Below are 24223 nucleotides of genomic sequence, written 5' to 3'. Positions count from 1 at the left end.
GACAACTGAATGAACAATCATCATGGTTCCACGGAAAGGCGAACATTGAGCGTCCAAGTGACCAACAAGGGCGGCAGGGATTGCTGTCTTCCCTTTCCTCTTTTTCATTCACCATTTATGCCCGGGACGATGACGATTATTTATATTTATTAGAACGCGGTTCGATAAAGCAGCCGCAACAGTGGGAGAGCAACACAAAAAAAAGCCAACCAGCTCACTGGAGTCCCTGCTCGAATTCCCATTCTTTCGAACGCATCCATAGCCACGGTGGCGTGCAAAAAAACGCGCTCACGGTGTCACCCGTCCTGGGGCCGACATCTTCATTACGAAATTGCGGAAACCGTTTTGGGCAATTGGGCGAACAGGAAGCACCTTCCGTGCCGGGTGCGCCTAACGAGGCACCACGGTTTGCCATATTTTGAATTGTAAATCATATTCAATCGGAAACATTGAGGCCGCTTAGTCACCGGCCGGAGTTGTCTCCGGCTGGGGTCGGATAAGATCAAACGAGATAATACACTAAAGGGGTCAAATGAACTTCAGCTCGATACAGCAGGGAAAGGCCTTCTGCGTGCGTCTGTAAACTGCATCCGCAGTATAATTGATCATCGTACCTTCGAGTGTGCGCGTGTGTGTGTGAGTACAAAATATGCACATGCGTTGCACTTGCACTGTGGGATGTGATATTTGCATCCGGTGTTTGTATGTCGTCTGCAAACAGGAAGTTCTAATGTAGTTTTCTTTCTTTTGGAATAATTAAATGGAACGGATTTGAAATAATGAGATGACGCCGACTGCAGGCACAGACTTGTTAGTGGGTAGCTCGATGGAGCGTCGATCAATCATTGCGCGAAATTATGATCAATGTCTGTTTCCGACAAAATGAACCAAAATGTAACGGAAGATGTTAAAATTACAGTGGTAGAAATGTTAATAAGACTAGGTTAAAGATTTAGAAACTATTGTTTACGATATTGATGTTCACAACATGAGTAATATCTGGAATTTCTATAGTAATTTCATGTAGAAAAAGTAAAAATTCAACCATGTTGATTTGATGCAGGGCTATGAACATGTTTACAGGATCTTCTACAGGATCTTGCATGACTGTTGGTATATTTAAGATATTTATATGAAACATCGTTATACAACAACTAATTGTGCTATGTTGCAAGATAAGCCATTTTCAGTCATTCTTTACCATAAGTTTTATAGTTTTTGTAAGACATGAGAAGAGTCACAACTTAATTTTTGTATTCTTTCATAGAACAGTGACTACAAAATTTCATCTCCTGTTTTATTTCAATTGTGAACATTGAGGCAACAATTTTATTTGCAATTTTATTTAAATTTGAAATAGATTTCAGTACAAAGCACGGTACAAACATGATTATTATCTTGAGAAAAAAGCTTGATTTCAGTGAATAATTAGCTTAATGTCATTTAATTTTCTTCCTAATACTACTTGAATTTACGTGCCATTTTTTATTACATTTGAGTTTAAATCCCTTTTGCATCATGCATCATCATCCCTTTCGCAGTTTTTGCATTCAGTTATTTTTTACAATGAAATTGTGAGGACTTATTCGAGATTAAAGTTTAATTTTATTTTATAAGTCGATTATGATTATTATAAAAATGAAAATATTGAACACAAGCAGATATAAATAAATGGGAATACAATTTAAATTTTATTTATTTCCACAAACTTTAGGTATGAAGTACACGTTGCCATCAAAACTGCTCAATACTAGGTCAAATTTAATTTTTACATAATTCCAAATCCACCATAAAAAACACACCCCTCCCGGAGTACAGGTCCACCTGGGCGGTCAGGTGTCCAGACGCAGTTCCGAGAAACATCCTTACAACTGTAACCCCTTTACTGCACTGCGTCCACATAATGAACGCATGAAGCAAACGCACCACCCCCCCGCACACACATACTCACCTTCACTCGGTGGTGTGGTTTGTGTGGTTGTTTGTAGAAGGGAAGTGCAAAATGAGCAGAACAAAAACTAAAACACTGCGACACTGCGAAAACGAGCGCCAAAACCCGAGACTCAACACGGGAGCAGATTCGGTCGGTCGCAACACAATACGGCTGCCCAAGGTGTTCCCTGAAGTGTGAAGTGATGGTTAGCCACGCAAAAGGCCACGGGGCAACGTCAAAGCGTATGTAGGAGAGAAACGATTTGAACGAGCGAGCGAGCGAGCGAGAGCAGACGCATCTGATTGAGGTTTAAATTAAGCTTAACTTTATTCGTTTCGTAGCTTTACACTTTGCCAAAATTTTGCCGAACACAAAACCCCGCACCAGAACCAGTGATTGATAACTTGTTTACACGAATCCGCGTGCACTGCCGGAGCAAGCTTCCAGCCGATTGCTGATGATCGATATGTTTATTACGTGCGGTGTATTATTTAGCATAGCCACAGCTTTACCACCGGCTTTTCTTTCCATTTTCCTTCCCAAAGCGAAAAAGTGCGCACCTTAAGCTTTATCGATTAAATGATTTTCACACCTTCTTCGGTACGCTACGGCTCGGCTACGGTGCACGTATGTGAAGAAGTACGGGGAAAAAACGTCCAACCCCTTCTTCCTTATTCGCCTTCACTGCTAACCACAAAGAGGCGTTGAAATACGTCTTACCATACAACGCACTGTTGGGATTTCCCGAGCCTTTTCCGAACGAAAACAGAATGCGTATATTGGTACCGCTTTCCCCGAAAGGTGTTGTTGGGTGAGGTTTATTTGCTGATAATGCTTGATTAGCGTAGATGGGAGCATGGGCCAACATTCATGCACACCCACTATCACTTGCCGTTGTCTAGCGCATGATTGATGATGCACGTGATGGGATAATCTTTAATTCCATTCGTTTTTAATCGACCTTTTCGGTACGCAAGCGAGGCAAGCGTCCTTGTGTAGCAGCAGCAGCAGAGGTAATAGCAAATGAGCATGCAATATGCAAACATCGTATCGGATCACCACAGAGGTAGAAAACGTACCCCCAACCCCCCCCCCCCCTCCTCTCCACAAACCAGATAGAGGTAATATCTTTTCTTTTAACAGGTACTTCTGCATTATTGATACAAAAATTAGATGTTTGCTAGTCGAATCCAAACAGCTCTCCATTTCGCAATTTATTGCTTCCTTTGTGGGCTAGCAAGAGATAGTGAGCTGGGGTTTTTCCATTGAAGTTGTTTTTAAAGCTCAACTCTAAATACCCTCCACCGTACGATTCCGGCCTAATCTCTTCGACTTCGACTCGGCAGCCGACGGAGCCGCGCTAGTAGATAGCTAACTAGATTTTCTTTAAGGCTGCTTTACCTAATGGTCGTTGCATGTGGCTTGTTGTTTTGCGTTTTGCTTGGTGTGCACCGCATTCTCAGAAACTTACCCCTTAAGAGAGTAGTCTTACTAGTCGCACTTGTCGTTTGCTTCGACGGGTTTTTCCGTTTTTCGGTCGGCTTCACCGGCAGGTCGGACACACTTTTCCTTGAACATCAAATAGGATTACATCGAACACCGAATGCGCATAGCTAGTTTAATTTAAAGCTTAAACTCATTTAGTAACGGCTGCGGTGGGTGGGTCAGTACGGTGGTTTGGGTAAATTATTGTCCCCAACTACATTGTTTGCTATTTATGAATTCATAACGTGAGTGAGTGGTGGCAGACAGTGGGTTGGTAAAATCAATAAAATTAGTAGGTGCGCGCATATTTGGCATTTTACATTCAATGAACTTATTCTAATTTATGATGCTTGGTTTTGCTTTTTTTATGAACGTGCTATTATATTGTATTAATTTGTTTAGATTTGGTATCCAAAAATGCTTTCAGGTACACAATAACCAATTTTCTTTGTCATTTAAGGCAATAATTTAAGTTTTTGAGCATCATAAAACGGTCTGCTTCTTCTTCTTCTTTTTCTTTTTCTTCGCTTAACGTCCTCTAAGGGTCACGCCGGATAGGATTTGAACCCTGGCCCAGCTGTTTGAAGACCAAGAGGTCTTGCCTTTGATGAGACTCCATCTATCCAAGGGGCCTTGTATTTCGAGAAACATTGTAGTCGAAGACGCCACTTGATCTAGCCCACCGAAAGATCTTGTCGTTTAAGGGACTTTAGCTTTCAAGAAACTTTCTATTCGAGATGGTCCTGTTCGCAAAGGACCCTCATTTAGCACGAGATCTTGTAGTCGAGTGAGTAGTCCAAGTTTCCTCGTCCATGGAGAAATCCCTTAGTCAAAAGGAAATTGTTGTCAGTGAGGCCTAGTCAACCAATAGATCACTTGGTCGCAAGCGTATTGCAGTCCATATCTAGTAATAGATATGTCGTTGAACAATAAAAAATGAGTTAATGTTTTCAAATATTAAAAAAGGCATCTTATTTAGAAAAAGGTTTTCAAACATAAATATAACTTCAAATATTCAGATTGCGTTGTGAATTTAGCTTGTTCAACTTCCAAGCATCGAGCCCAAAAAATAAGCGTAAGCAAACACATCGCAAGCAAACAAAGAACTCATTATTATTATAAATCAACACTTTAAGCAAATATTTTAAATTGCTTTCAAACAAATTTCAGCGAATCAAACAACTTGATCGTTAAAACGTGTGCTGTTTGTTGCCTTGCGTCGTGATTGATCCCATTCCCGCATTCCCTGAGTTAAGGTTGCGCTTGTTTGCAGTTGAGCGGAGAATGGGGGGGAGGGGGGTGGCATGTACATCGGTGCATTCGAATCGCACCGACCGATCGTTTGCGAATTACCGTGCACAAACGTTAGGTTAATCGCATTTTAATTTATTTATAATAATTATGATGACTGCTCTCGACGCAACGATCACGATCGTGTGCGACTGACGAGTAGAGGGTGAAGTCTGAAGGGCATCGGGAATGGGGGAGCCCGAGCTGCTCCGGAGCAGCCTCGAAAGTGCATAATTTGTGCCCACATATATCCGTATGCGTATTATGCTTTTTTTCTTTTATTACTTATTTCAAGCGAGAGTGAGGTTTACCCATCGTGCGAAAGAGAAAGGATGAAGAAAATAGTAGCTGGACGCTGTGCCATGAGAAGAAGCAGGCGACGAAGAAAATGCACAAATGTGCATCCTTGCATGAAAGGGCTAATGGGGAGTAGGCGGCGCAGGTAAAGAAGGGTGGGTTGTCGCAAAACTACATTTTTAATGCATTTGCAATACATGGAACTAGCTGAAGTGGACTGAGGAGAGAAGGCAATGAATTGCATCATGGCTAATGATGTGATGCTGGATTGTTGCTGATGAATTGCAAGCGTTTTGGAGTATTGAATGAGAACAGTCTGCTGGCTCTAATACACACTTACCCGGGCTGTGAGCGAAGGTACGAGAAGAGCAATTGAAAGCGCGCCTACAGTTTGCCGTGGACAATGATTAACTTCATATTAAGCGCGACCGGTGTGCAACTCGGGCTGCTCCTTCAGGTAGAATTAGCCGCACTGCTGGCCTCTCGCCCTTTACTCCGGCGTCTGGCGGTGGATGTCTGCCAATATAATAATATGCATCCCCAGGGACGATTCGCACCCGGGAGAGACAACAATACCACGCTCGGCTCCCGTCCCTGGCTGTGAGAGAGAGGAACTTCTCCCGTTTGTAATCTACCCAGTATGGAGATTTCCAGGAATTTTTCAAACCGAAACCGGAGAACCGGAGTGGCCTCGAAAAACCGGACACCAGACCCGGGAACCAACAGCTCAAGTCCACCGCCCCACATCCTTCTGCCCTGCTGGTAAGTTGTCGAAAGTTGTTCTTTTCCCACCGTACACGATCGGTACGGTAAACTGCCAACAAACTGCCGTGGCAGACAGCCGAACTCCCACCCTTGATCGGAATGGCATCCGAAAAGGTTTGTTGGCTGGGTGAGTTAGTGGTCCATTTACACTATTTTGCAAAAATATTCCAGTGCAAGCGCACGCAGCGCTTGGGCTGCCGTTTCTGTGCGAGGGACCGGTGGTGGGAAAGATTGAGAATAATTTATGTTGCGCACGCAACAAAAATCGTTGCTCATGAGCAGAAAGCCTTTATGGCGAGTAAGTGCGAAACCCATTCGAACAGAAAGGCGACCAGTTTCGACGTGGCCAGGAGGCATCGTTCAGGAATGAGCCTCTGGGGAGTTACAAACGCGCACAACGCACACATACATATGGGCATACCAGGGGATGGCTTGAACGTTCGGTGAGTGCATTTTGGGAAATGGAGGCAGTGGGGGCGAGGAAATGTTGCAGTTTTGTTGCATCAGGAAGACAGCCAGATCTTTTGTGACAGCAAGGACTTTCAGCAGCATTGGACCGGTAGGATTCACCGGAAAATGGCATTAATTGCTCACTTATGGGAGAAAATGCTTCACTTTAGGGAATTTTGTTGATTGCATTGAATGGCAATTATCAGTATTGCCGGAAATATGGAAGACAAGCCTTTTGTTTTACTTCGAATTTCAATCACAAATTATCATTTTTGTGTGTGTTTCTGTTCTGTGGTTATGTTTGTTAATACAAGGAAGTTTTTTTTTTCATATGAGCTTTTAATTTAAAGTCTGCGTTGTATGTGCCTAGTCTGGATGTACTCAATGAGTTGATCCTGAGCATCGGAGTATCCTTCGGAGCAATGGTTGGATAGTCCAGAAATAGTTTGGATAAGGATTCAGTATTTCACTAGCAGAATTGGCAGAATTTCACTAGCAGAAGATTTTAGAATTTATATTGGATTTTCCATCACTAATTCGAATCTAATTAATAAATTATCAAATTTTTGTGTCTCAATCAGCCGTTTATCTTCTTTCGAAGCATAGAAATATATTTAATCCAAGCCACTTCAAGAATAACAATACTAGACAAACAAATATCGACTGTGCTATTGCCTCTAACCAACGTATCCAGATTCATAAATGTAAAACTCTTTTTCTGGAATGTTCAGAAAACAATAAAAGCGTATAAAATCTGTCATCAAGCTTGTATCATATCATCCCACAATAGTCTATGCTAAACGAAGCTTCTCTCAAAATGCGAACATTATTATGCTTCGCTCCCAGTTAGACTCCATTCAACACACCTCGGTCACGGTTCCCTACATTAGCGCTGATTAGCAAAACATTGCTCCGATCGCGCTGGGACATTCAAATGCTTTGTTGTATGCAAAAAAGCAAGAATAAGAAACACGCACACACAGTAATCGAATGAAACGAATGAAGAAAGCTGCCGAAAACATGAGCTGCCGACGGGTTTTACAATCAGTGAATCACCGTCGATGCTCACGTCGGGAGTCGTCGCCATATTTTTCACTGTTTACAGTCACCCATAGGCAGGTGTGACGCCTGAGCTGGTTGTGGGAGCGCATCAAGCGCACCACAGGTGACGATTGGTTCATTTTCGGCGGGTTTGCATAGATGTGCGACACTCGGGGATGTTTTTTTTTCTCGCCGGCTGATGAAAAGTCTGGGCGACTGGGCGACTCCCCGCCAGCAAAGAGGCAATCGTTTGCTGATCACCCGTGATCACCCGCTCGCTGGTCTCTCGGTGACACTTATCATCACTTCATTCTTTGGGTGCTTTTTATCACAGATCGAAAAAATTAAATTATTTCTACCCTCTCTGAGCGCGGCCGGGCCCGGTTGGGTATTGTGGTGCCGTGCTGCCGTCATTTAAACGCCCGCGGTGCCACTGATTGGATATCCTGCCGTGCCGGTAATTAGTCATAATTTTGTCGTCTCCACACTGTCATCGCTGTGCGTGGCTCGTCGAGATCTGATAAGGCGCTAATCGATGCGATCGATGGCTCGAGCTCGGTTGGTAAATTATTCCTACCCTCATCCGAGGACGTTTGGGTATCTGGAGAGCGAGAAAACAGCTTCAATGTTCACTCGATCTCTTTTTTGTCGCAGCAAAAGAAAAGCAAGAAATGATCGCATCAAAACGAAAGACTTCGATGCGCGACGTATGCCGCGCTGGCGACGAACCCCCCATAAAGTGTTCGGTTTCAAAATCGTCCGATTATCATCTCTTTTTGCTTTTTTTTTTTGGTTCTATTTCGTCCCCATCCTAACCAGGCGCTAACGTGCGTACATCATTCTTTTCCAACAGGCTCATGTTTATTTAGTGTTCAAGTGTTCGAAAATCAACAAAAATCGCCAACCGACAGTGACGGTCCGGTTCGGTTTCCATTCTACGGTGCTAACGGATGTGACAAACGCACTCACCACTCGGTGGCAGTCCACTTGCAGCCGAAGTAATGTGACTAATTTGCCGTAAATTACATCATAAAGATCGTTATCGCAGATAAGGCGAACAATAATTTATGATAATGAAATGCGGCCCACAGCAAATGTAGTCTGCGAGTACGATTTGCATTGGCGTAAGGAGCTGAGCCTGGCCACGTTGCGTGCGACTCGTTGTCGATCCAGCGAATGAGATTGTGGCAGAAGGTGCAAGCTTTTTCGGTGGCTTGTTTTAAGCAAAGTAGTTTGTACGGGTTTTTTTCGGAAAGGCTCTTCTAAACAGTAAAGGAAACTCACTTTATGGACCTGTTTAATTACTACCTAAATAATAATAATAATGGTAGCGAGCGTGTGTTTTCTCCCAAAAGCAACAAATACAGACACAATTCTTGCTCTCTCACCGAGTTTCATCCCTTTTACGGCGTTGCGGCCGTACCGCTGTGTGTGACATTGATTGTTCGACCAGTCCAGTGATCCGATTGCTCATCAAACAGATGTCTCTTTCCGCTGTAGGTCTGTGGTAATAAAAAAAAAAACGAAACCTCCCAACCACTGCTTCCGATCGTACGCAGCTCGGCGATCGAGTGAGTGAGCAACGAACAGTTTAGTCAAACGATCGCTCCAAGTGTAGGGGTCTTCTAGGGAAGGAAAAGTGTATGTCAGCTTGTGGACCACTAAACGGAACGACATACGCCTCGTTCGCTATACCGGACACATATAGGAGCATCATTAATTTGTTAGATTTCATCCGAAACAAACACACACACACACACACAGACACACAGTCGAGCGGAAAAAAACTCGTTTCCCCACGGGCGGTAGACGGTTTGACGAAACGCTCCGAAAAACCGAAACACGGGAGCTATCGCGCATCAAAATCAATCGCTCCATCCATCGCGCCGGAAAGGTGATGGGAAACGATGGAAAAAAGTACAGACGGACGGAATGTCTCGCTGTGGCCAAAAACAGTGGTACGCACCGCACAATTCCATCAGCGCCGGAATCTGCCGGAATCCGATCCGAATGTTCATGCGAATCGATCGCGGTGCGCTTGAATGTTGAACCCAACGTGCCACAAAGAGGTAGACCTACACACGAGAATAAACAAAAAAAAAAAAAAAATTGCGAACCACCTTTTCCCAATACGCTGGTGGTCGGTTTGGTGGCGTCGCGTTTGTTTGAGATGAGATCCGACCTCCGAACGCTTCTGCACACAATGCGTTTGCGTGTGGTTGACTGTGTGACGCGTTATCAACTTCCTTACATCAACAGCAGCAGCAGCAGCAACAACAATCATGTCGCGTCATTATATCAATCAGAACCAAGCAGCGCCGGGAGCATTTGCTGGATGGCGTTTGTGTTCCTCGAAGGAATTAAATGCAAACCGATTCTCCCGTTGTTTAACCCGACGATACTGCTCCCACGCGGGTTCGTCGCTTGTCCTTCGTATCGTGTATTCGACTATGCGCTGGAATGATCGTCGGCTATGCAGGGATGCGCTACAAAAATTACCACGAAGCGCCCCTGTCGTCAACAGGTCCCCCCCTTGTGGAACGGTAATCGCGGAAAAACATTGCAGTACGCAGTACTTATCGGGCTATCTTTCGGTAGCGATCGAGCAAACAGTCAATCATCAACACCCGGTTTGTCGGTGCACAATATACGAAAGGCGTAACACGGCGCATTGGCGCTTGGCAGCGCGGTTCTCCTCTTTGCTGCCCGATTTTGTTACCGAAAATAGAGACACGTCCGATCCGGAACCGTACCCGTACTGATTGCTGTCTTTATGATGGCTTACTCTTTAATTATGGAATTCCATATTTCAATTCCCAGACGTTGGCCACCGATGGCGGCCATTGTTCGGGTCCGGTTGCATTCAGTTGGTAGCGTTTTGCACCCGTTCGGTACGATCGTCGGCTCTAATAAGCCACTGGAACGTGTGAACATGCGCATGAAATGTAACACGATGCGCGACAAAGTGTGGTACGATCGTGAATGCTTCCTGAACGGTGCTCGTTGCTCGATGCGGTTGCGATGGTATCGTACGTACAGTTGGAAGGCATTGTAATGGTGATAGTGGAAAAGAATTATCTACGATGAATAGTAGTAAACCAAGAGCAATCTTTCATTTAGAACTAGTTTCCGCAGGAAAAATAAATTAATTTTGACAACATAAACAGGTGAACAAGGTGACTGACTTGATTTAACTCCAATTATTCATTTATGTGTAAAATCAAGTCATGGAATCCTGGATTGCAGGGACGAGACTTTCCGATAATGTAGCGCCCAATAAAAGGCTTCGCTTTCGTGATGCCTTCGTAAACCAATAAACAAATTGTTTACTAAACTCGTTTAAATGAATGGAATTCTGTTGCCTCAACCCCGATCCGTCCAATATTGCTAAAAATACGGCCAAGGTTGAAATATAAATAACATCCATTTAGACTCTTTCATGGGCATAATATTTCTGACATTTTTCACAATCTATGGAGAGTAATGCCATTGTAGGATTTGCTTGTGCATGATTTATAAAAAAATATATCTTTCCATCAACAAGCCTTATCAAACCGAGTGTGCCTCTGATAAGGCAAACAACAAAGAGAGAAGGGCATTCAGAAATATTTTACAAAATCAGCTCAAGAAGAGGCACACTCGAAAAAACGGCACTGCGCTGTGCTCTTAAACTAAAATAAAATAAAACAAGCTTTATTATCTTCAACTTTTCTAACAAAATAGTTCTTTCAGGATCATTTGTTTCTAGTGGATGCAAGATATGCAACATATGCAACAGCACAGTTAATAATATTTGAGAAAAATTGAGTAAAAGTTCACCATTAAACACTGGAGCAATCGTTTGGTTTTTCTATGCGGATAGTTCTCAAGAATATATATGACAAAAAACAATAAGCTTGAGAAATATTTGGACTTGCAAATTATCTGTATCTCCCCGTGTTATAAACAGAATAAAATTAGACCACTTCTTGCGCTTATACTCACACAATAGATAAACAGTCTATGATGGTTCGAAAAATAAATATGCTGTTAATTGGGTCAAAACCTAAAATAATTTCAGGCTATCCTGTCCCACTAAAAATGGCCATAAACTGTGCACCTTGCGTGCTTTTGATTCTATTGGATTAAGTATCCCCAGTAATTAGTGCCCGCTGTTTGCCAAACGAACTCTATTTATACCCACGAGTGTTTGGTAATTGAATATCCTCTGCCTTGGAAGCTCTTTCAACTATAGCTTCGAGTTTCGTGTAGTACGTTTGTGTTTTTATTTTTCTATATGCCCGTTAATCGCAATACCTGTGAAAATCCCAACAATCCTTAACACCCTAACTCTCTCCCTCGGCCACCATCAACCAACTATCGGTAATCAAGGCGCGATAATCTGATTAAGGTGGCTCAATACGAAGCAACGGAGTTGCCGGGGTCGAAAAGGAGCAATGAAGTTGATCATAGGTTTTTTTTTTTTTGAGTCACCATAGCCTGAAAGTTATCTGGGTGAATCCGTCCCGGGCGTTACCATTTCGATTGGTGTGAAAACACTGGGAAGCGTGATAACACTGGGCAGGAAAAACTCAACCCATAGAGAATGTTTGAAATTACGCCCGGATATCGTGTTACCTGACTGCAGCTAGACCACAATTACCATTTTGGCTCGGCATGTGCGCCTCGTGTGCGTTGGCTGTGATTCAGGAGGGATTTGTTACGAGCACACAGAAACACATACATATAGAAACAATACGTAACAGAATGAAGGTGATAGCTAGGTTTGACTGTGCAATCATTTTGCAGGTGTCAATTCGCAAGCATTTCAACGGTTTGCAACATTGTTGATAAGTACAAAACATTTGGGGTTCTAGAATACCAGCAGATATGAATATCAAAAGAGAAAGATGACTTCTTCTTTCTGCTGCAATAAAACCTGATATATCATCTTTATAAGTATACTGACTTTCACGATGATGACTGAGGACTCACGATTCCCACGAGTACGTAATCAGTCATGCTCTAGTTTTTTTTCCTCCCAAATCACAAAATCGATAACACTAGCCACGATGGAGCTAATGGACTACTACCTACCCCAGGGTGGTAGTAGAAAGGAAAACAAATTCCCTCCCCACATATCCATAGCACGACTCCGATTCCCCGCAGCTTTTCATGACCAGTTCGAACGCGTGAGGCGTTGTTTGGCGTTGAATTATTCGAAAACTAAAAACTCTAACCCACGAACTCGCACTTACCCACGGGGTTTTGGAAAATAGTCGATTCATAATTGTGCGCGGAAGCATGGCGATGAACGCCATTTTGTTTGCACGATCCGGGCACGATGATTGTTGTGGACCGCACACCGCGGACCAGCACGGCGACAGTATTGTCAGCCTTGTGCGAGCTGTGATGGAGCTGGATCGATGGTAATTATCCAGCGGGACCCCAGCCACCACCGCCACCATTTGGCACGCTGTGTGGAGAAAATCGCCGAACAGACGCACGACTTGGCCCACCTTTCCCATCCCGAGGGTTGTGCGTGGAAATTGGTCACGTGTGCGTGTGTGTGTGCGCGCCATTTTCGGGAAGTGGGAAAAACAGTCGGGCGGAGGCGCGGTATGTAATTAATTTGTCCGTGTCTATGTAATGCTACCCATAAGGTTCTCCTGTTTGGACGCATCGTTAGACATAGGACGGCCCGAGGGAGGTGTCCAGAATCAATCAACCGCACGACCGGTAATGGAGGCATACCCGCTGGTGTGACTTTGTGCGACTTTCAGCGTTGAAAATAGCTAACATTTCCTGTGCGGAGTTCGATGGAAAACTGACGCCCGGTTCCAGCCCGGTAGGAATCACCTTCATATCTGAACACCGGTAAGCGTTCAAACTGAATTTGTGAAAATGGTACACAGCACATAATCCACGCCACTTCCAGCTGGAATCGAACGAGCTCCAGGTGGGAATGTGAGTGTTTGCGTTTAATTGCCCAGCACCGCTAATCAACGGAATTTCATAACGCTACCAAGCGCATGTATTGACGTCGGAAGACGTCCCAAGACGACGATGTATCGCATTAATAACAGGCCTGGGAACGTTGTCAGACAGCGAACAGTTTATTTTATCGATACGAAGCGAGTGTTTTGTTGTTAAGTTTGTTTCTTTGAATTTGAAGGTGGTTGACGAATTGATTGTAATGCAGTGTTTTGATTAGTTGTATTTTTAAGGAAACTATTTGGGTTAGTCTCAGTTACTAATTCCTTCAAAACTTCTATATCAAAATCATAATCTCTATCACATTGCTATCTCAAGTTTCAAACGTGTTGAAACAGTCATTTTTTGCATTTTGAAATGTGCCTGGAAAATGGCTCGTTAGAACGGATAAAGTGGTGAACAGAACAATAGAACCATTATTGAGCTAAACTTCACACTGCTATATTTCATACCGGAATATGCCTTATGGATGTAGCAGGATTGCAGTTTTTCAAGAATTCAAAAGATTTTCATTCATTCAAAATTGTGAACGAACAATCGTGAAGATTTCAGTTTTTACGATTATACTGCAAGTTACGTTTATACTGCAAATAAGTAATGATTTTAAAAAACTCTAACATCTTGCGGTAGTCGTTAGAGTGACACAGAAATAAGGCTAAATGTTACTACTGTCTACTGAGTACTGTCTTACTGGGTATTGATCCGTATAATCGAAATTTTACAACCCCTTAGGAGAATATTTCAAATGAATATTTGAATACTGCTTATCCATTGTGGAACTTTGCAATCATATAGTGGAATTATGTATTCACTGAAGGGAAGATTGGCATCTCGACTGTGGAATGTTTCAATTATTTATTGTTAAAAATGCAGTAATAAGAATATCTTTTACTACTAAGCTATTGAAGACAATTTTTCAATCTGCTAGTTTAACAGGAGAGAACGAAACGCTCAGCAGTAATTCCACTTTATGATTGCATTTGTTAACTAATTTAATGTAGGATTCCACTATATGCTTGCTAAGTTGCCCAAGAAGCTTACAATACGCTAATATCCATTTGGAAAATTCCACTAAATGATTCGGAAGTTACATTATAAGTATTGAAACCCTGTATATTATGATTAAAAGGCGAAGGTGGTCGAAAACAAATGGTCCATGGTCTCTTTTTGCCAAACAAGTTAAACAAGCACATTAAAATGTCCGAAAATGATTTCAAGCTGCATTTTTTCCTGATAAAATATTTTCCGAAATGCAAAAAAAAAAAGTAAATGATTCAAATGATTATGGCCGTTAATTTAGTGAAGAAAAGAGATCGTAACTTAGTTTGCAAAAAACTTGGGCTACAAACGGATGGTCGTATTGTTATGTTCAATTTAAAAAGAGGTTTGGTTTTTTGTTTTTTATTCGTTTAAAATTTATATTCTTTTTTTTAAACTGTGTATTGAAAATTAGTTACCCAATCATATTTGTACTTGACTCAATAATTTAGCAAATTCTGAGACATCTGAGTTTGCATTTAAGAAAAAAGTAAAACAAAATTTAATAAAAAGACTGTTAAACAAAATCTGCTCTTGCAACTCCCGTGACCATTGCTCTAGTAAGAAAGGCATCAAACTCGCTTCCTTTAACATTCATTTTAACATTCTTTCTGCAAAAACCTGTCAAAATACTTCCAAATCAGGCGGCGGAATAATGCTTCCGAGCACCCTTTCGCCTGTTTGCCTGCTGACCAAATACGTCAAAGTCGTCATAAATTATGCCCACATGTCCGAATCGAAGCTGCAGTAGCTGCAGTTATTTAACGGCAAACATAATGCTCATCAAAACATCAACATTCCACAACGGTAACATCTTGCTGTTCAAGTTAAAGTTTAGGAACTTGTAGTGTCCAAACAAAGCTTCTAGTTGTGTTGATGGAATGTGAGTTGAAGGATTTTTTTTTTCGGTGGGTATGATGCTTCCCCATTCAATCAAAAACAGGTTCAAAGAGAAACATTGAGCAGCCACAAACGCTTGACGTCCGGGCGCGATCGAGTGTCCCATTTAATCAGTCCTTTGCAAACTACAACAGCGCCAGCATGCTGGAGCATCTTCAGAACAGGTCAGGTCGAGAGACTCGGGTGACACATTAAATTCATTAACCCGGTTTTTCGCGCAGGGTCTCGCCCTCGGTCGACAATTTTCTCACTCAATGCGTCGACGGTTGCGAATTTCGTTGACAGTTTTTGTGTGTTTGTATGCTATTTTCTGCTTCCCCCTGTACGCACCCGAGCTTCCTGCCAGCGCCGTGAAGAATGCGGGAAAAATTAAAATTAATTTGAAATTAAAATTTTTCACAACTTACGACCCGAACACGAAACACTGTCATCGCAGTCACCCTGTCGATTGGTGATCCCTCGGGGATGGGTGAAATGCATTCAGCGAGTGCATAAGTGACGTGAAATTCAATTACACCCAGGCAATTGTCGTTAGGACATTAACACTTTGGTGAGCAGTTCGTGCATTTGTTTCGGAGAAGTTATGAGCGATGCTGTGAATTTTAAAATTGCCCTTAAAATAAAAACCACACACACTAACAGCACAATGGCCGAATGACGGTGGATGAACAACAGATCGAGTGGAATGACGTTTACTATAAAATGTCTTTTTTTTTTCGCGTTCGCTCGTCGTGTGTAAATGGCAATTTTGTAAAGTTCTCAACATATTTAAGACGATTCGAGAAGCGTCGTTTTTTTTTTGGGGGATCATAAAATTGAATGAATTCGTCTGACAGATGTGAGCCGAGAGTAATTTTCATTAACTTCGAAACTTTAAAAATCTTTCTTTTATGAACTACAAAACATGGCACAAGAAAAGCAGACTGATAATATCGAATAAGCAAGTGCAACCATTACAGTTTAACACATCAACACTTTTCCATCGGATCCATAAAATTTCTTGACGTCCAGCCTTGTCCCTTTCTTGGTCATCATTTCCACCACGAGCTAGTTGCACGAGTTGGGCTGGTTGAACTACCACACCAAGGCAAAAAGGCAACGCTTTTTGTTGCGAATAAATAAATATTAATTAATTAAAAGAAATTTCACGATGAAACCGGGGAATGTTTCGCGAAGGCGAAGATGTCATGTCGTCTGGGCCGAGCTGCTGACAAGCAGAAGCATTATGATGCTCTGGGAGCCGTTTCACATCGAATTAAAACTTACATCGCTTACGGTCGGCCAGTGAACAGCAGGGCCGTGAAACGCTTTCCCGAAAATATATTCCATCCAACGGCCGGACATCAAATGGAGAAAGAAAACCAATACTAAAAAAAGCACACACACACACACACACAACTGGAAAAGTAACGGTCAGTAATGTGCGAAAAGAAAGTGGAAAACTGTGCGTGAAAAGCGTACGCGGTGGTTCAATATTTATGATCAATTTGTCGTTCACACATGCACAACACCGGGAACCGAGGGAACCTTATGGAAACCGTGGAAAAGATCCTCGACGATGTGATCCGCGGGGTGGATAATGTGGATGATGATTTGCGAATTTTATTTATTATGTATTTACCGTGCGCTGGCAGTGAACAAGTTGTTTCCCTGCCGTTTGCCGCGGCTTCCGTCCCGAAAACTGGATGCACAATATTGGGATGCTCGGATGCGATAACTCCCGCTGGGGAGAAGGGATTGGATGCATCGACCGAAGCTGTCAACAGCTCCGGTGGTCGAACGCATCTTCGGTCCGTTTCGCTTCTGTGTGTCCGTCCGTGGTGCGCCGGAAATCAATTTCGTGCTGAATTTTAATCGATCTTTTTAGTCTGCAGGTTTGTTTGTCCTTTTTTTCCCGCCCCACTCCGTTTGCAAGTTATGCTTATGCCTCATTTTGGGCTGGCAGTTGTGTTGAAACGGTAAATGATTGATTCACCTCACCGGGAAGAAGCTGTGAAGCTTGATTTTTGCTTGTTGGCTGTGATGTGTGTAAGTGGTTGTATTTTTTCTGGTAAAAGTTGTTTGTATCATGTTGGGAACGTTTGATTTGCATTGCAATATGAAATTTAGTGGAGAAAATTTTGTTTTTTGAAATGAAATTTATGTTTCTTTAGAATGACTTGTTTTAAATATTTTACTGCCTAGTAAAAGAAATATTTAAAGCAAAGATTTCTTCAAAATTATACGATAAAACACAGTGTTTTCAATTGGATTTCATCGTTTCATTTTTATATTTGAAAAACACAAGTTTAGTAGCTTCAAAACTTGTCATTTCAAATCCACCAAAAATGCTTTTTGGGGTGAACCATCAATTTGAAATAAATTAAAAATTAAGTAAATGTACTTCCAGTAACAAGGTAAATATTTAAATTAAGAATAAAATGTTAATAAAACTCTTACGTTTCGAAAAACTTATTACAACTTACAAACAGTATTTTTGTTTATCTTATTTGTATTATCTTTTCACGATAGTAATTTTCAGGTTGTCTTAAATATGCCTGAATATATGAATGAATATAAATTAATTAATTAATTTAAGACTTGTTTAACTTTGTGGATCGCTTTGAAAAAAATGAACGAACTTTGTATAATTCTTTCATAATTGAGTGCTAATTTTGATACCGTGTATCGAATACAACAGATCGTACCGATAAGAACCGCCAGTCAAGTGCAAATGAGTGCTAATTTTATGTGTTCATTCAGCTTTCTCCCGTGTTTTCGTACCCTTCTTCATTTCGAATTACACACGAAAAAATGACAAGTGCCTTACACAATTGAATACAATTGATCATCAATTTGAAAAAAAAAAGAACCAGCAGTCATTCCGTAGCGTCGGTGCCGTTTTTTTTCTTTTTTTGTTCGAGTTATTCCATCCCCCAAAGGATGATCACTCCCTCTGGACAGGCAGGCTTGTGCATGCAGGGAATATGCTCCATTCCTTTGCCATGTTCCGGCGAAACGATCGGCTAATTTTTCTACGCTTTCGAAACATTCGCTCCCGACAATGGCAATGTCAGAATGTGTGTACGCGTTTGTGCCTGTGTGCATGTCCCGGTATCATTTTTATCAGTCCAACCACGAACGAGTAAAGTATTTGTACTGCATGTTCTGCTGTGTACTGCAGCCGTGTGCATAATGTGCATTGCATTGTACCCGAGCATACCGCGTGGTTGAGCTCGTCATCCGGCCAGGACTGCTTTTGATAATAACCGTTCCAAAAGGTGTACAGTTGTGGATATGTAACACCAAACGATGCTCACTGTTCGTTACTTATGTTGCTCTAATTGCTTGAGAAGCTCACTCATCGTCATGGTAAGCGTTTCGTTGTTTTGCCGTCGGCAAAATCGTTTTTCGTAACTTACCGGTCGGTGAGAGCTGCAGCGTGGGTGGGGGAGGTGGAAGTGATCCTTGACCGGGCAGTGGAGCCCTCGGAGGTTCCATGCTCCACGGGGCACTCGGTAATTGGGCGAACTCACTACCGATCGCAGATCCAATCAACATTATAGTTCGGGCGAATTGCACTAGATGGCACCGCCGACGAGTGCAACGAATTGCAAATAGTTTTATTTGCCTTTTGCGTCTATTATCGGGGGGAGGGAGGGGGGGGGGGGGCGTTTGCTTTTGTGTTTTGTTTTGCCCTTTCACTCACTAAGATATTTTTTTCTCACTGCACATTCAAACCATATTCTGTTTTGTTTTTGCACCTTTGATCTAAAGAACGTGGAAGATTAGAATTTTCGGGAATTAGATTCTTTCCGATATCACTTGCTTTCGTTTTTTTACAAATCACTTTTGTTGTAGTTAAGCTTAATGGCACACACAGTCACTGGAATGGGTATTGATTGGAACAAAAGACGATAAAAAATGACAGCGACGCAAACTAGAAATCGCACATTTGCCATCAACGAAATGTCAATTTGTATCTCATCAACACGCATCGCACCCTTGGTGGTTCTGGAATCGTTCCGGGATGTACTTAATTGGTCAAGAAGGTTATCGCTCTCTCTCTCTCTCACACACACACACTCTGTCTCCAGGGACCGCTCACATAAGGTATGTCACACGGTGAAAACAGCAAAGCGATCGAAAGCCCGGTCCGGTCGAGTGCCGAGTTCCGTGGTTTTCAGAAGCGAATCAGCAATAATTAATTAATTAATTAGGCTTTCGCGCGATCGATGCACCGTACTAAATGGGGCCAGATCAACATAATATTGACGTGCTGTACGGCCACTCATACCAGAGATGGGTGTGTGTTTGCGAGTGAACTGCTCTGTTCGGCCTAAGACATCCAGTCCTAGGGAGGGTGCTGGAATGCTCGTTGGCAACTAGGTTAATGAAGGTTGTCGTTGCTGTGCTGGCTCACTTCGGGAACCGACGGTAAGCAGATGCATTTAGTGACACCTTCAGCGACAGGTACACTGATCATCAATGTTTTTTTTTTTTTTGTAAGTGGTCTCCTTACTGGAAAACTGGTTTACAAGTTGTAGTTTGAAGTGTCACTATCACTTAGGAAGCTCGTTTAAGTCTCTGTCACTTTAGCGATATTTTTATGAACTTTTTTTCTATTTCAAGCTGTCTTTTTTATAGAGACTCTTATCCACAACACTGTATGCTTCGTAAGACGTTATTATAAACAGGCAAATAGTTATATTTTTTTGTATTTCCAGTTCACTTTATGATTTATTTTTAAATCAATTTTCTATTTAAACCCACTCTACTTTCACAACATTTTCAATCAAACACTAAACGAAAGACTCACAAAAAGAAACGAACCTTTTTCTTTATTTCTATCGCTTTTTACTCGATCATTGTACGATCGAACCGTCACCGTACATCATCACACGGAAAAAGCACGCACCGCACCCGAGTAGAACAGAACACAACACACCGCCGTCCACGGCGAAAAACGTACGCACGAGCTGAAGCGAAACCGAGGCGCACATGAAGAGAGAAGTACAACAAAACACACACAACAACAAAAAACTAACAACGACGAGCACAACTCGAACGCGAACGTGTAGGATGCGGACGGTACAGGTATCGAGAAATGACTGAAAACGAACGCTGAAGCTAAGCAGGAAACGAGCAGCACCAAAGGTTTGAGCAAACTCAGGCACCCGTGAGCACGGGCTCGAAAAAAAACCTGCTTCGGCTCTTTTGCGGTCGTTTAGCGTGTGCGTAGGAGCAGAAAATGGAGGACAGCCGGTGGAATCAGCCAGCGGGTCGACCGCCCCGATGCCGTGCACCGTGAAACGGAGAAAGCCGGCTAGTGTGCCGGGCGATGGGCGCGAAAGAGCACACGGTAGGTGACCACGTGGCCATAAAGCGTGCACGGGAGCGCTTGTGATTGGAGCAGGAGCCGTCGAATGCAACCCCGTGCTTTTCTGAAAAGAAGGGTGGTTGATTGGCAGCGAGGGCCCTTTGCTTGTGCTGAGTGCGTGAGGGGGGCGGGTAAGGAGGGTTGAAACATTATTTTCCACCCCTTGGGCGCAAATGAGAACCAGCGGTTGGCGTTGGTGACCGAAAGAGAGCAGCTGGCTGGTGAGTGTGAGCGTAAGGGATGGTGCTAAAAGTGCAGCGTTTGTCTTCAGCCGTGCGCATGAAAGTTTGCCGACGGCCGATGGCAGAAGTTTTGTTTGGATAAAATTTAAGAAGGCAACGGTCTTAATATTCAATTTAAAGAATTCATATCAAAGCAAAAAAAACCACTAAAAATATAGCAAACAAAAGAAGCATTAACGAAAACGAACTAAAGATGAAAAAAAAGTAAAATAATATGTAGAATAGAAGTAGCATTAAGAGGCTATTTAAGAAGTTAATAAAATGGTAAGGAATGTGTCCAAAGTGACCATAAGGTTATTCAACATTCAAACTAATAAAAGCTCTATAAGAACAGTGTAAAGTTCTCAATGAATCGGTCAAACCACTTAACAAAACTGAACAAACTAAATCCAACTCACACCTCCAAAAAGGATGAGGCTCACCGAACACATTACACTGGGTCGCATTGTTCAGTACAGCGAGTGTTTCTTCATTACTCATCTGGACGATGCCTCTTCAGATGTAGATGAGTTCAGCCGTACAGTAAACCCCGTTCACAAACGCCCGCAAATGAGCAGCAAAGCAGCCCATCCTCCATTTTCGCCCCTCCACTATAACACCCTTCCGCACTCTCCTTCACTTCCTTCTCCATCCTCCACTAAAGAAACAAACCTGCCATCGATTAATATACAACGCTCGCTCATTTATTGCTACTTACACTTATATTATGAATTATTATGCTTCATTCTTTGCCGTTTCCGTGCCGTAGCGCGTTGTTTGTTTCGCCCGCTCGTCGCTCGGATGCCTGCTCCACAAAGCTACAGACGTCGTCTTACGCCTACGCCTGCCATCCAACCTACCATCCGCGGCGGGAGCGCACGATTGGGGACGGGTGGGTCGAAAACAGAAGCCACCACAGTCCACACTCGCATTCTCGACCTCGACCATGACTGAGAGACGACGCGTCACGCCGTTTGTCTCAGGTTGCCTTTCACATCTGCCAGCTGGATCGAATGGAATTGGGAAAGCACGCTCCGGGCGGAAAATGGGGGAAGTTGTTGTTACGAGCAGGGTGGATGTGTGCCCTATCAACACTATCATCTTTGAGCAGAAAATCACACCGCCATGAAAATGGGCTGGTACGGGTGAAACTCATCTTCCTGCACGTGGGTTGCACTAAAAGTGACCAAAATTTGGATCGCATGGGAATTTTAAATCTCTATGTTTTAGGAATGTTAGTAAGCTTAGTACTAGTTATAAAGGACGAATAAAATTTTAAGTTATTTAATCTATTTTAGAGATTAATTTTATCTAAGATTTACGATATGTTTTCTGTTCAAAAGAGGATTTAATTATTAATATTTAATTGCTAATTCTGCTATCTCTAATGCTCATAATCTTCTGATATTTGTTTAATGAGTATCCTGATTGCAATGGCAACAAAATGTGGTTCAATTCGTTTATTGTTTATTGAATATTTTCTATGTATTGTTATTTTGATAAATGAATATTATGATACAGCAATAGGAAAAAAGTAGCTACGAAATATTTAAATATTTTTATTTAACTGCGTATGACGTACGACAGCACTTCGCCGTATTTTCAACTCCATATGTGACAGGAACAATGAAAATTATAATAAAGAACCTTTACTTCTCAATTTTTGCTTCATCTCGGCCATGCTCGCTTAAATATTTAGATAAATAAATTTCTATTTTCATCATTATAACATGTAACGCTAATAGAAAAAAAACCTTCGTCTTACCATCAAACATCTGCTCTTAATTTTGACTGTTGAATGCTCCTTTAAGAGCATCGTTTCGGAATAATTTGTAAAAAGCTGCAAAGCTGGTGCTTAAACGTGTGAAGAAAAGTATTTCTAAAATGTGAATTATTGACTGGAATGATTGAAAAATGCATAAGAGGAAATTTTTTCAGCATTTGCGATTTTATTTGTAATATATAAGCTAGCCTTAAACATAATAGTGACAATGAAATCATTTGTCGCAATTTCCAAGTGTGGGTAGCATGATTTACTTCATTAAAATGTTTTAAAATCGATTATTTAGATTCAATGTCTTGCCATTTTGAAGCACATTGTATCTTAAAAATAGATAAAAAAATAATAAATTTACAGCGTTAAAAACGACTAAAAGTTTATACTTTCGTTACAAATAATTGAATCTTGTCTCTTAATATTCAAAGTTCTCAATCCTATCATTGCTACCCAACAATGTGTTAAAAAAATAATTTTTACATACCAAGCCACTTTCCAAGTGCTTCTTCGCATCCATACTTAATGGATCACTTAAAACAAAAAACTGTAGCACCGATTCGATGAAGGCAGTGATATAAAAATGTCTTGTAAAATGCCCATCGCAACGGCTGGCTGCCGTTGTTCCATCTTATCCCTTCCAGAGAATCCTCGTACAATAAAAACGCAAAACCCACCTATACGAACGCAATCCTCCTGCCCCCGAGAGTGTGTGTGTGTGTGTGTGTGTGTGTGTGTGTGTGTGTGTGTGTGTGTGTGTGTACGTACGATCGTGTTTGAACAGTGAGCCTGATGCCCCGGCCGACCAACCATTTACATTTCACTGATCTCCCCCAAAAGGTGGAGTTTGCTTTCGGAGGTTTGGTCTTTTCGTTGGACGTTTTAAAGCCGGGGGAAGATTTCATCTAAATGGTAGCTAACTCTGACTCGTTCCATTTCGGTGGTTAAGCGTTTCCGAGGGAGATGAAACAGTAAGCAAGAAAAGCAAAACGAAGCACATAAAACAGCTTTACACACAAAACTCGATAATCTTGCTGCAGCAGAAGCCAAATAGCGGAGGGGAAGGGAGTGCTGGAAGAAGTTTTGTAGATGGTTTAGTATGGGATGGACCTGCTAATAACCGATAGCGGGTAGGTGTTTAGGATAAATGCTGACAAAAGTGACGCTTTTGCGTCGGTTGTGTACCAGAATTCGAAACCATCTCCTAAACAAACATTCCAACCCGAAAGGTGATCCCTCGTATGTGGTGCGCGTGTTTGGTCTCTATGCTGAAGAAGAATGATTGATTTACTCGTTTTTTTCTTTCTTACGGACACCGTTTCTCGCCTCAAAAAGTGATCGGCCAAAATTGTTTACGAGGTCAGCTTCTGGCACGCTGGACGCGCGGTGTCCATCGGTGAAGGTAATTTGTAATAATTTGGTTCGCTCGTTCTCTGTTTGTTCTAGCACGCAGCGTGCGTTTTGAGAGTGTTAAGCCGGTCGGTTACAAAAGTTGAGGTCAATTAGTGGCTGCTACAGTGCGTTGTGGTTCAAGGGTGAGAGCAGCAGCCATAACGAATGGGATGACACATTGCCGCTTTATTATGTGACGGAATGGGTCACTTTTTGGGATGAGAAACTAGAAAACTTTAAAATAAGAAAATGGTTCGGTCTGCTCTATCCTCGTTGGAACATCTTAAGTCTTTTTTGACTTAAGA

General features: G+C 42.2%; 1 protein-coding gene across 2 annotated transcripts in view; it reads right to left on the bottom strand.

The window, feature by feature from the left end:
- The window catches only part of LOC126567990 (paired box protein Pax-3-A-like), a 44964-nt gene extending 26168 nt beyond the window's left edge, over nt 1–18796 (bottom strand). For both annotated transcript variants that reach the window (XM_050224377.1, XM_050224378.1), the window contains exon 1: nt 18574–18796. In XM_050224377.1, coding sequence (XP_050080334.1) covers nt 18574–18712 — 139 coding nt within the window. In that variant the 5' untranslated portion in view covers nt 18713–18796. The remainder of the gene's footprint in view (nt 1–18573) is intronic.
- Between the last annotated feature and the right edge of the window lie 5427 nt (nt 18797–24223).

The sequence above is a fragment of the Anopheles maculipalpis genome, chromosome 2RL (genome assembly GCF_943734695.1).
Source record: "Anopheles maculipalpis chromosome 2RL, idAnoMacuDA_375_x, whole genome shotgun sequence".
Taxonomy (NCBI): domain Eukaryota; kingdom Metazoa; phylum Arthropoda; class Insecta; order Diptera; family Culicidae; genus Anopheles; species Anopheles maculipalpis.
The sequence above is the reverse complement of the archived record's forward strand: the minus strand, read 5'-3'. Positions and strand labels throughout refer to the sequence as shown.